The following is a 12,612-nucleotide window of genomic DNA, read 5'->3' as shown; positions in this document are numbered from 1 at the left end:
AGGAAAGTGCACACGTAGTCCATAGCCTGACATGGGGCTGTATCTCACAACCCTGAGATCATGACCTACGCCGAAACCAAGAGTCGGATGCTTGCCTGACTACACCACCCAGGTGCCCCACCATGGAAGCTTTTAAGCAGGAAATTCCACTAATGGACCCAACTTTATAAGATCATGTATTCTCAAGCACAGAGAAAAAACAGAGAGGCTGGAGTCAGAGAGAGAATGTTAAAACCATGCCACTGAGTTGTAATGAAGTCAAAGTGGTACGTGGCAATGGGGCTAAATATGGAGAGACAAATATGAATGCTACTGTGAAGGCAGAGCCAATATGAGACCCATCTGAACAGAAGAGCTACTGGCATGAGAAGGGACCACTGAAAGCAATGTCCTTATCCAAAGACAAGCAATATGGGAAGAAGGGCAGATGTGAAGAGAGAAGATAACACATTTGGTATTAGAAATTTGTTTTTGCTCATCAGGGACATGCACATCAAAACTACAATGAGATATCACCTCACACCTGTCAGAATGGATAAAATAAAAAACACAATAAACAACAGGTGTTAGTGAAGATGTGGTGAGAAAGAAACACTCGTGCACTGTTGGTGGGAATGCAAACTGGTGTAGCCACTCTGGAAAACAGTGTGGAGTGTCCTTAAAAAGTTAAAAACAGAACTACCTTATGATTCAGCAATTTCACTATTAGGTATTTACCCAAGGAATACAAAAACACTAATTCAAAGGGATACATGTCCCCCTATGTAATAGCACCATTATTTACAGCAGCCAAATTATGGAAGTAGTCCATGTGTCCATTGACTGATGAATGGAAAAATAGGATGTGGTGTATATACACAATTGAATACTATTCAGCCATAAAAAAGAATGAAATCTTGCCATTTGCACTGACATGGGTGGAGCTGGACAATAAAATGCTACATGAAATAAGTCAGAGAAAGACAAATACCATATGATTTCACCCATATGTAGAATTTAAGAAACAAAACACACAAGCAAAGGAAAAAAAAATGAGAGCAAAAAAGAGTCAAAGCAAGAAACAGACTTTTAATTATAGAAAACAATCTGATGGTTACCAGAGTGGAGAGTGGGGGATGGGTTAAATTGGTGACAAAAATTAAGGAGGGCACCTGCTGTGATGAGCACTAGGTGATCTACAGAAATGCTGAATTACCATATTGCACACCTGAAACTAATATAACACCATATATTAACTAATTAGAGTTAAAATAAAATTTTTAAAAAATTTTGGAATTCATTTAAAAGAATGTTTTAAAAAAAAGATATGGTTTATTTTTCAACAACTTTATGAGATATGATCGACATGCAAAACCTGTACATATTTAATGTCTACAACTAGATGAGCTGGAGATAAGTATATACTCAGAAATGTTGGATTTTAAATACTAGATCTGTGGAGACATGATCACCAAGTAGTTGGAAATTCAAGCTTAAATATTAGGAAAGATGTTAGGATGTAAATTTCGAGACATTTGCATGAGAAGTCCACTATTTCCCATGACATTCCTTCCTCCCACACATACCTTCAAGTATACTCAAACATTCAAGTTAAACACTGACTACCTTCTATATAATAGGTGTTATGATACTATCACAGGTACTAAAGCTACAAAAATAAATGAAACATGTTCTCTGGTCCCTAGGAACTTACATTTGAAGATCTCCAAAAGGTGGGTTTTGGAGGTTTTTCTGGGGGTAGGGTCAAAATCTCACAATACTATAAAATATATCTGCTGTTGTTTACAATACTTTTCTTTCTACTCCTCTAAACTGACTTATAAAAGGGGATTTGTTTTATTCTCTAAGTAACATCAAAAGAAAACAGCAATTTCTGACTAGTGACAGAGTAGTGAGGAAGGTCATCCCAGACGATACCACATTTTGCAAATAGCCTTATGTATACTTGAAGGAGTGGACAATTATACAGTTATGGCACTCTCCTTGCTTTCTAGAGTCTAGAAACTTCCTTCTGCCATACCTTTCTGTAGAGGAATACATTGATTCAGCACACCTGGGCTGTTCAAACTCTGAACAATCCCAAGAAAGGGATATTTGCAGGATGGAGCCTTGGCTGGCTTCTTGGAAGGATCTGTCAGGTATGTGTTTTTGCATGCTTAATTAAGGCCATGGACCATACGGTACCAGTTTGTCCAGAAGGTTTATCACTAACAATGTGATTTATGGTGAACATCTGTGTGTGTGTGTGTGTGTGTGTGTGTTTTATAGTTGTTGTTGTTTTGTTTTGTTTTTACCTCTAAGGAGCTAGAGCTTGAATAACCAGGGTCAATCATGCAGGTGCTACATGCCTACATGACTGATTGTCAATAAAAACCTTGGACACTCAAGCTTGAGCAAGTATTGGTTGGCAACACTTTGCATGTGTTTTCACACATCGTTGCTGGTAATTGTATCTCACATGACTCCACTGGGAATGGACATTAGGAAGCTTATGCCTGGTTTCCTCAAGACTTGCCCTGAGTGCCTTTGCTGATTTTATCTTGCATCCTTTCCCTGTAATAAACCATAACTGTTAAGTATCAGGGCTTCTAAATCCTTTGAGTTCATGTACTCAATCACTGAGGCAAAGGATAAACGGGGACCTCTGACATATCTTCCTTTAAAGTCAGGGACTTTTCTCACTTCCAGAAATTATCTGAACTTTACTACTCTTCTCTATTTTTCCCACTGTTTAGTAGGGTTTAAAGCACCTGGTGAATCCCCACAGTAAGTTAATTGCAAAGTCTGACCTGGTCAATATAACCAAGAGAGAGGTTCCTGGGTGGCTCAGTTCGTTAAGTGTCTGCCTTTGGTTCAGGTCAGGATCCCAGGGTTCTGGGATCAAGCCCCATGCTGGGTTCCCTGCTCACTGGGGATCATGCTTCTTCCTCTCCCCTGCTCTCTCTCTCTCTCAAATAAATAAAGTCTTACATAATAATAATAATAATAATAATAATAATAATGACCAAGAGGTCTCTAACATCAATATTTTAAGGAGAGGTCTACGTCTGACTTCTGTATTTTATCAATCAATGCTACCCAGTCCCAGCAACAGACAAAGTCATATCTGGTCTTGGCTACTGCTTAAATGGCCAAGAAAGTGGCAAAGGCACCTCACTACTTTATATATCACTACAACCAAGCTGCAACAGGGTGGGGCATGATGGCTCCTAGCAATTTTCTGCTGCCAATCCTCCTATTATCTCTTTCTCAGAAACTGTACACAACTCTGCACAGATTTAATCCTCATGAAACTGAAAGAGAGAAGCCCTTGTCCTTAACCTATAGTAAGTCTCTGACGTAGGATGTGGCTCCACCTGGGGAGCAGGGCATAGATAATTTAGTAGCAGCATCAGAAAATGATTTCAAATAAAAAATAAACCTATAAAATTAACTCTCACTCACTTGTACTCTAATAAGCTTTCTTGAATGGGAGAGAAAGAGTTGGAAGCACTCTGCCTGTCAAATATTACACAGAGCCACAGCCTTCCTTATATAACTGTTTAAATTGTTGATTTTGTTAGTTATGTGCTTTGATGCTCTCTGGTTCCTATCCCCACAACTCAAATCTGTAATCTATTACTTTATTTTCTAGAAAAGTATTTGTGATTTCATTACCCTACAGAAATGGGTAGCACATGTGAAATGCTATGTAAATGATACACACACTAGTCTAAAAATGGCTCAAGAGTCACAGCACTGGGTAATAGGAAGTTAAATGTATTCCTTATTTTACCGTTTCTTCAAGTAAAATTCATATCTCAGATTTGTACAGAATGTATTCTTGTACTGCACTGACACTAGTAGTAACTAAGATAAAGGCCAAATCCTCACCTTATACAGGAGTCAACAGGCCAGTGAAAAATTTCTAATACATATTAACATAGGGATTTCATGTTCTTGAGAAAATCTTAACTTTTATTTATAAGTCTCCCAAATAACTTCTCAATAACTTCTCGTCTATAAACCATTCAGAGTAATTACATGTTTTGTTGAAGACCAGCAAAATAAACAGAGAAATAGTGTCACAGAATCCAAAGGACCTAGTTGGCTCTCCTTTACTTTCAACAAAACAAGGATTTATTTGTGTATGTTTATGTGTGTGTATTATATATATGTATGTATGTATGTATGTGTGTGTGTGTGTGTATATATATATATATATATATATATATATTTTTTTTTTTTTTTTTTTTAATAAGAGGAGCATTTTGGGTTTTGTTTTATTTTGTTTTTTAAGTAGGTATGTTTTTGTTAAGACCAGCATGGAGCCCACTGCAGGGCTCAAACTCACAACCATGGTAAAGACTGAGCTGAGATCAAGAACTGGAAACTTAACCAACTGAGCCACCCAGCACCCCAAAAGAAGCATTTTGATTTTATATAAGCATATCTTCTGGAAGTGCTGTGATTCTTATTAAATCAATGTAAACTGCTTGGAATCCCAGGCACACACTCAGGTTCATTCCCTTTCTCCTCAGGCAGTTTCCTGAATCCACAACATTCTCATTTTAACAGTCCTCATTACTGGTATCATTTAATACTTGAGGGTTTGCTCAAATCAACATCAATCTTGCTGATCCTGCAAACACTTATTTTGTTGACACAACACAGTCTGAATCCATAGCTACTAAGTGTAAAAAATTTTAAATTATTCCTTCACCCAACATGTCACCAAATACTAAGAAAACTCGGTCATTCACTCAGTCCTGTCACAGAGACATAGAAATGGACAGACATTAAGCACAGGGCCTTTCATGGGACCCCACTTCCCCCACATATATCCTCTTGCCCACACATACATATTGTATCCTCCTGAAGGCATTTAACAACTTAAACTCAACCACTGTGAAGATGAAAATGCCTGCCTGGAAGACATCCTGTTGACATATCTGACTCATACTTCTTCATTAACAAGTAATCTTTTACCACAAGTAAATCTTAATTAACCAGAAAAGAGAAAAGCCTTGCCCTCAGAAAAAGAAACAAAAACCCATTAAGAATAAAATTTCTTTTAAAATTAATCTTTAAATGTCTCTAGATGAGTCTAAATTAAGAAAAAAAAATTTCTTTACTTGATTGGAAAACCTCATGCTCACGTTACGCTGATTCTGTAGTGGGACATAGCGCTGGACAGGATCAATGTCTTTAGGGCTGATTAATTCATCAGCTGAAAAAAAAAAGAAGAGAAAGGACATTGTAAAAAATTCATCTTTACACTATAAACCAACTTGACCTAATAGCAACAGAATACTTCATCCAACAAGAGCACAATATATATCCTCCTCAATGTACACAGAGTATCTTCCATATGCTAGGCCATAGAACAATACTCAATAAATTTAAAGAGTTAAAGAGTTAAAATTATACAAAGTATGATTCTGACCACAATAGAATAAAATTAGAAATCAGTCAATAGGAAGAAATTTTAGAAATTCACAAATACATGGAAATTAACACACTCCTAAATAACCAATGGGTCAAAGAAGAAAACAAATGGGAAATTAGAAAATAGTTTCTAATACATGTTCTGATGAAATGATTGAAAATGAAGATACAATATACCAAAACTTGTGGATGTAGCTAAATCAATGCTCAGAGGAAAATCTGGAGCTATAAATGCCTATATTAAACAGAAGAAAAACTTCAAATCAGTAACTTATCTTTACATCTTAAGACAGCAGATGAAGAGAGAAAACTAAATCAAAAGCAAGCAGAAGGAAGGAAATAGTAAAGATTAGAGTGGAAGTTAATGAAATAAAATAGAGAAAAGCAAGAGGGAATATAAGTGAAACTAAAAGTAGATTCTTGAAAAGCTCAGAAGTGGACAAAAGGGTTGCTGGGGGTTGGGAGGAGGGATAGGGTGGTTGGGTTATGGACATTGGGGAGGATATGTGCTATGGTAAGTGCTATAGATTATGTAAGACTGATAATTCACAGACCTGTACCCCTGAAGCAAATAATACATTATATGTTAATTTTAAACAGATTAATCTTTTTTATTTTTATTTTTTTACAGACTCTTTTTTTTAAATTTATTCGACAGATGGAGATCACAAGTAGGCAGAGAGGCAGGCAGAGAGAGAGAGGGAAGCAGATTCTCTGCTCAGTAGACAGCTGATCACAGTACCCTGGGATCATGATCTGAGCAAAAGGCAAAGGCTTTAACCCACTGAGCCACCCAGGGGCCCCATATGTTAATTTTTAAAAAGTGGACAAAACTTTAGCTAGACTGAACAATAAAAAAAGAAGACTCAAATTATTAAATCAGGAATGGAAGTTACAAACATTATCACTGACCTTTAGGAGTATATGATAATACCATGAACAAATGTATGCCAATAATTTAGATAACCTAATATAAATTTTATTTATTTATTTATTTTTAAAGATTTTAATTATGTATTTGAGAGAGAGCACACAGAGGGAGAGTGAGAGTGAGAGGGAGAAGCAGATTCCCCACTAAGCAGAGAAACACAGGGCTCAATTCCAGGACCCTGAGATCATGACTTGAGCCAAAGGCAGATGTTTAACCAACTGAGCCACCCAGGCACCCCGATAAACAGATTTATAACAAGTGACTGAGACCCTGGAAAAACAAACAAAAAAACAAAAGCCCAGAACATGATGGCTTCATTAGGGAATTCTACCAAACAGTTAAAGAAGAAGTAAAATCAATCTTTCACACACTTTTCCAAAACAGTAGGGAAAATACTTTCAAACTCATTCAAGAAGGCCAAAACTACAAAATGAAAACATAAGTAACAAAGAAGAGATGAGATAAATTGAACTTTGTCAAATTATAACCTTGTGGACCTCAAAGGACACAATGAAAAGAGTAAAATAACAGCCCACAGAATGGGAGAAAATATCTACAAATCATGTACCTTGTAAAGGACTTCTGTCTTGAATATATATAAAAAATCTTGTGACTCAATAAAAAAAGAGAATGCAATTTAAAAATGGCCACAATACCCAAATTGACACTTCCCCCCAAAATACACAAATTACCAGTAAGCTCAGGAAAAGATGCTCAATAACATTAAGTCATTTGAGAAATGCTTATCAAAATCACAATGAGATACCACTTCATATTCATTAGGATGCTTATTATCAAAAAGCAGACAAGAACAATGGTTGGAGAGGATGCAGAGAAACTGGAATCCTCATACATTGTTAGATAGAATGCATTACGGTACAGTTACTTTAGAAAACACTCTGGAATTACTCAAAATGTTAAACACAGAGTTACCAAATGACTCAGCAATTCTACCCCTAGGTATATACCCAGGAGAAATGAAAACAAATGTCAAGCAATAACTTGTACATGAAAGTTCAAAGCAGCATTATTCATAAAAGCAAAGTAATAGAAACAATCCCAATGTCCATCACCAGATAAATGGAAAAATCAAATGTGGTATATAGATACAATGCACTGTTTTTTGACCATAAAAAGAATTATGATACATCAGTGAACCTTGACAACAGGGTGCAAAGGGCAGGTATTATATGATTCAAGGTATATGAAATGTCCAGAATAGGCAAATCTACAGGGATAGAAAGTAGATTAACAAGTATCCAGTGTTGGGGGAAAGGCTGAAGTGATTTGGGGTGGTTGGGGAGTAACTGGGCATGAGGTTTTTGAAGGGTAATGAAAATATTCTAAAATTGATTGTGGTGATGGTTATCCAAATCTGTGAATAAATTAGAAACCACTGCATTTAAACTTTGAATATGTTAAGATATAGCATGTAAATTATGTTCAATAAAGCTGGTCTCAAAATAATGTATTTACATTCTCTCAAGAAAGGCAACCAATTCATGAAGGGGAGACAAAGTGTTTGCTGATACTAAATTCTGATAGATTTCTGAGACAGAGCATTTTTCATGGGGTGCTAAGCAGCATGAAAGCAATGGCTTCAACTGCTGTTATACTGTTGTACTGGAATCCCCTTCCACCTGGTAGCTCCTTGTGGCAACTATGGATAAAATCCAAGGGCGACAAAATCAGGACTTTTAAAAGTCTGCTCCACAGAGGAACATCGGTCCAGAGGCTAAACCGCGGTGGGGTGGGGGGGGAAGCCCACGGGGGATCAGCATAACATCAGGTCCCGCGGGGTCACAGAAGGACGGGGGTGTCTGAGTGTCACAGAGCTCGCAGGTGTTAGAGCAGGGAAGCCGGCTACAGCGACAAAGCCGGGGGTGAGCTCTCAGCTCGGGGTTACCTTGAACCGGTCACAGGCTGGGTGAGTGTGGAACGTGGCCAGAGGCCATGCAGACGGAAGCGACCAGGCGCTTTTCTCCAAGTGCGACCGATTGAGCGATTTCCTCCAAGCGCGACAGGAGGCCAGGGAGACAGGGGCAGTTGGGCGCTTTTCTCTGAGGGTGAACTGAGGAGCGGGACACCGAGCTCTCGGCTCCTCCGGGCCAGAGACTGGGAGGCCACCATCTTCATTCCCGTCCTCCAGAACTCTACGGAAAGTGCTCAGGAAACAAAAGCTCCCGTAAGCAAACCCCAGCGGATTACGTAGCCTGGCTCCTGCTAAGGGTAGTGCAATTCTACCTGGGGCAAAGACACTTGAGAATCAACAACACGCCCCTCTCCAAGAAGATCAACAAGAAACCCAGCCAAGACCACCAAGGAAAACAGCAGAATTCCAGAGGAGGAGAAAGCAAATCTTATCTGGGCAAAATGACGACACGGAAAAACTCACCACAAAAAAAAAGAATTAAGAGTCAGTACCAAAGGCTGGGGACCTAATCAATACAGACATTGGTAATATGACAGACCTAGAGTTCAGAATGACGATTCTCAAGGTTCTAGCCAGGCTCAAAAAAGGCATAGAAGATATTAGAGAAACCCTCTCCAGAGAGATAAAAACCCTTTCTGGAGAAATAAAAGAACTAAAATCTAACCAATTTGAAATTAAAAAAGCTATTAATGAGGTGCAATCAAAAATGGAAGCTATTACTGCTAAGATAAATAAGGCAGAAGAAAGAATTAGTGACAAAGAAGACCAAATGACAGAGGATAAAGAAGCTGAGCAAAAGAGAGACAAACAAATACTGGACCACAAGGACAGAATTCAAGAGATAAGTGACACCATAAGATGACACAACATTAGAATAATTGGGATTCCAGAAGAAGACGAAAGAGAGAGGGGAGAAGAAGGTATATTTGAGATAATTATTGTAGAGAATTTCCCTAATATGGCAAAGGGAACAAACCTTAAAATCCAGGAGATGCTAAGAACGCCCCTCAAAATCAATAAAAATAGGTCCACACCTCATCACCTGATAGTAAAATTTATAAGTCTTAGTGACAAAGAGAAAATCCAGAAAGCAGCCCAGGAAAAGAAGTCTGTAACATACAAGGGTAAAAACATTAGATTGGCAGCAGACCTATCCACAGAGATCTGGCAGGCCAGAAAGAACTGGCATGATATATTCAGAGCAGTAAACGAGAAAAACATGCAGTCAAGAATACTATATCCAGCTAGGCTATCATTGAATATAGAAGGAGAGATAAAAAGCTTCCAGGACAAACAAAAACTGAAATAATTTGAAAACACCAAACCAGCTCTATAAGAAATATTGAAAGGGGTCCTCTAGCAAAGAGAGACCCTAAAAGTAGTAGATCAGAAAGAAACAGAGACAATATACAGTAACAGTCACCGTACAGGAAATACAATGTCACTAAATTCATACCTCTCAATAGTTACCCTTAAAGTTAATGGGCTAACTGACCCAATCAAAAGACACAGGGTATCAGAATGGATTAAAAAACAAAACCCATCTATATGCTGCCTACAAGAGACTCATTTTAGACCTGAAGACACCTCCAAAATTAAAGTGAGGGGGTGGAAAACAATGTACCATGCTAATGGACATCAGAAGAAAGCTGGGGTAGCAATCCTTATATCAGATCAATTAGATTTTAAGCGAAAGACTATAATAAGAGATGAGGAAGGACACTATATCATACTCAAAGGGTCTGTCCAACAATAAGACCTAATAATTTTAAATATCTATGCCCCTAACATGGGAGCAGCCAACTATATAAACCAATTAATAACAAAATCAAAGAAATACATCGACAATAATACAATACTAGTAGGGGACTTTAACACTCCCCTCACTGAAATGAACAGATTATCTAAGCAAAAGATCAACAAGGAAATAAAGGCCTTAAATGACACACTGGGCCAGATGGACATCACAGATATATTCAGAACATTCCATCCCAAAGCAACAGAATATACATTCTTCTCTAGTGCACATGGAACATTCTCCAGAATAGATCACATCCTGGGTCATAAATCAGGTCTCAACCGGTATCAAAAGACTGGGATCATTCCCTGCATATTTTCAGACCACAATGCTCTGAAGCTAGAATTCAATCACAAGAGGAAATTTGGAAAGAACCCAAATACATGGAGACTAAACAGCATCCTTCTAAAGAATGAATGGGTCAACCAGGAAATTAAAGAGAACTGAAAAAATTCATGGAAACAAATGATAATGAAAACACAACGGTTCAAAATCTGTGGGACACAACAAAGGCAGTCCTGAGAGGAAAATATATGGCAATACAAGCCTTTCTCAAGAAACAAGAAAGGTCTCCAATACACAACCTAACCCTACACCTAAAGGAGCTGGAGAAAGAACAACAAAGAAAGCCTAAACCCAGCAGGAGAAGAGAAATCATAAAGATCAGAGCAGAAATCAATGAAATAGAAACTAAAAAAACAATAGAACAAATCAACAAAACTAGGAGCTGGTTCCTTAAAAGAATTAATAAGATTGATAAACCCTGGCCAGACTTATCAAAAAGAGAAAGGACCCAAATAAATAAAATCATGAATGAAAGAGGAGAGATCACACAAACACCAAAGAATACAAACTATTATAAGAACATACTATGAGCAACTCTACGCCAACAAATTTGACAATCTGGTAGAAATGGATACATTTCTAGAGACATATAAACTACCACAACTGAACCAGGAAGAAATAGAAAACCTGAACAGACCCATAACCAGTAAGGAGACTGAAACAGTCATCAAAAATCTCCAAACAAACAAAAGCCCAGGGCCAGACGGCTTCCCAGGGGAATTCTACCAAACATTTAAAGAAGAATTAATTTCTATTCTCCTGAAACTGTTCCAAAAAATAGAAAGGGAAGGAAAACTTCCAAAATCATTTTATGAGGCCAGCATCACCTTGATCCCCAAACCAGACAAGGATCCCATCAAAAAAAAGAATTATAGATCAATATCCTTGGAACACAGATGCGAAAATTATCACCAAAATACTGGCCAATAGGATCCAACAGTACATTAAAAGAATTATTCACCACGACCAAGTGGGATTTATTCCAGGGCTGTAAGTTTGGTTCAACATCTGCAAATCAATCAATGTGATACTATACATTAATAAAAGGAAGAATAAGAACCATAAGATACTCTCAATAGATGCTGAAAAAGCATTTGACAAAGTGCATCATCCCTTCCTGATCAAAACTCTTCAAAGTGTAGGGATAGAGGTCACATACCTCAATATTATCAAAGCCATCTATGAAAAACCCACTGCAAATATCATTCTCAATGGAGAAAAACTGAAAGCTTCTCTGCTAAGGTCAGGAACATGGCAAAGATGTCCGTTATCACCACTGAGGTTCAACATAGTACTAGAAGTCCTAGCCTCAGCAATCAGACAACAAAAAGAAATTAAAAGCATCCAAATTGGCAAAGAAGAAATCAAACCATCACTCTTCGCAGATGATATGATACTATATGTGGAAAACCCAAAAGACTCCACTCCAAAACTGCTAGCACTTGTACAGGAATTCAGTAAAGTGTCAGAATATAAAGTCAATGCCTAGAAATTAAATGGATTTCTTTACATTAACAACAAGACAGAAGAAAGAGAAATTAAGGAGTCAGTCCCACTTACAATTGCTCCCAAAACCATAAGATACCTAGGAATAAAACTAATCAAAGAGGCAAAGAATCTATACTCAGAAAGCTATAAAGTACTTATGAAAGAAATTGAGGAAGACACACAGAAATAAAATAATGTTCTATGCTCATGGATTGGAAGAACAAATATTGTGAAAATGTCTATTCTACCTAAAGCAATCACATTTAATGCAAAACACATTTAATGCAATCCCTATCAAAATCCCATCCATTTTTTTTTCAAAGAAATAGAACAAACAATCCTAAAATTTATATGGAAGCAGAAAAGACCTCGAATAGCCAAAGGGATATTGAAAAAGAAAGCCAACGTTGGTGGCATCACAATTCCGGACTTCAAGCTCTATTACAAAGCTATCATCATCAAGACAGTATGGTACTGGCACAAAAACAGACACATAGATCAATGGAACAGAATAGAGAGCCCAGAAATAGACGCTCAACTCTATGGTCAACTAATCTTCGACAAAGCAGGAAGGAATGTCCAATGGAAAAAAGACAGCCTCTTCAACAAATGGTTCTGGGAAAATTGGACAGCCACATGCAGAAAAATGAAATTGGACCATTTCCTTACACCACACACAAAAATAGACTT

At 37.6% G+C, this 12,612-nt stretch overlaps 1 protein-coding gene across 1 annotated transcript in view; it reads right to left on the bottom strand.

Annotated features, from left to right (window-relative positions):
- Nucleotides 1-12,612, bottom strand: part of PHKB (phosphorylase kinase regulatory subunit beta) — a 230,275-nt gene that overhangs the window by 70,585 nt on the left and 147,078 nt on the right. The window contains exon 15 of the mRNA XM_059381622.1: nt 5,115-5,209. Within this exon, the coding sequence (XP_059237605.1) occupies nt 5,115-5,209 (95 nt within the window). The remainder of the gene's footprint in view (nt 1-5,114; nt 5,210-12,612) is intronic.

Source organism: Mustela nigripes, chromosome 17 (genome assembly GCF_022355385.1).
Source record: "Mustela nigripes isolate SB6536 chromosome 17, MUSNIG.SB6536, whole genome shotgun sequence".
NCBI lineage: Eukaryota > Metazoa > Chordata > Mammalia > Carnivora > Mustelidae > Mustela > Mustela nigripes.
This window is presented reverse-complemented; position numbering and strand designations above follow the sequence as displayed.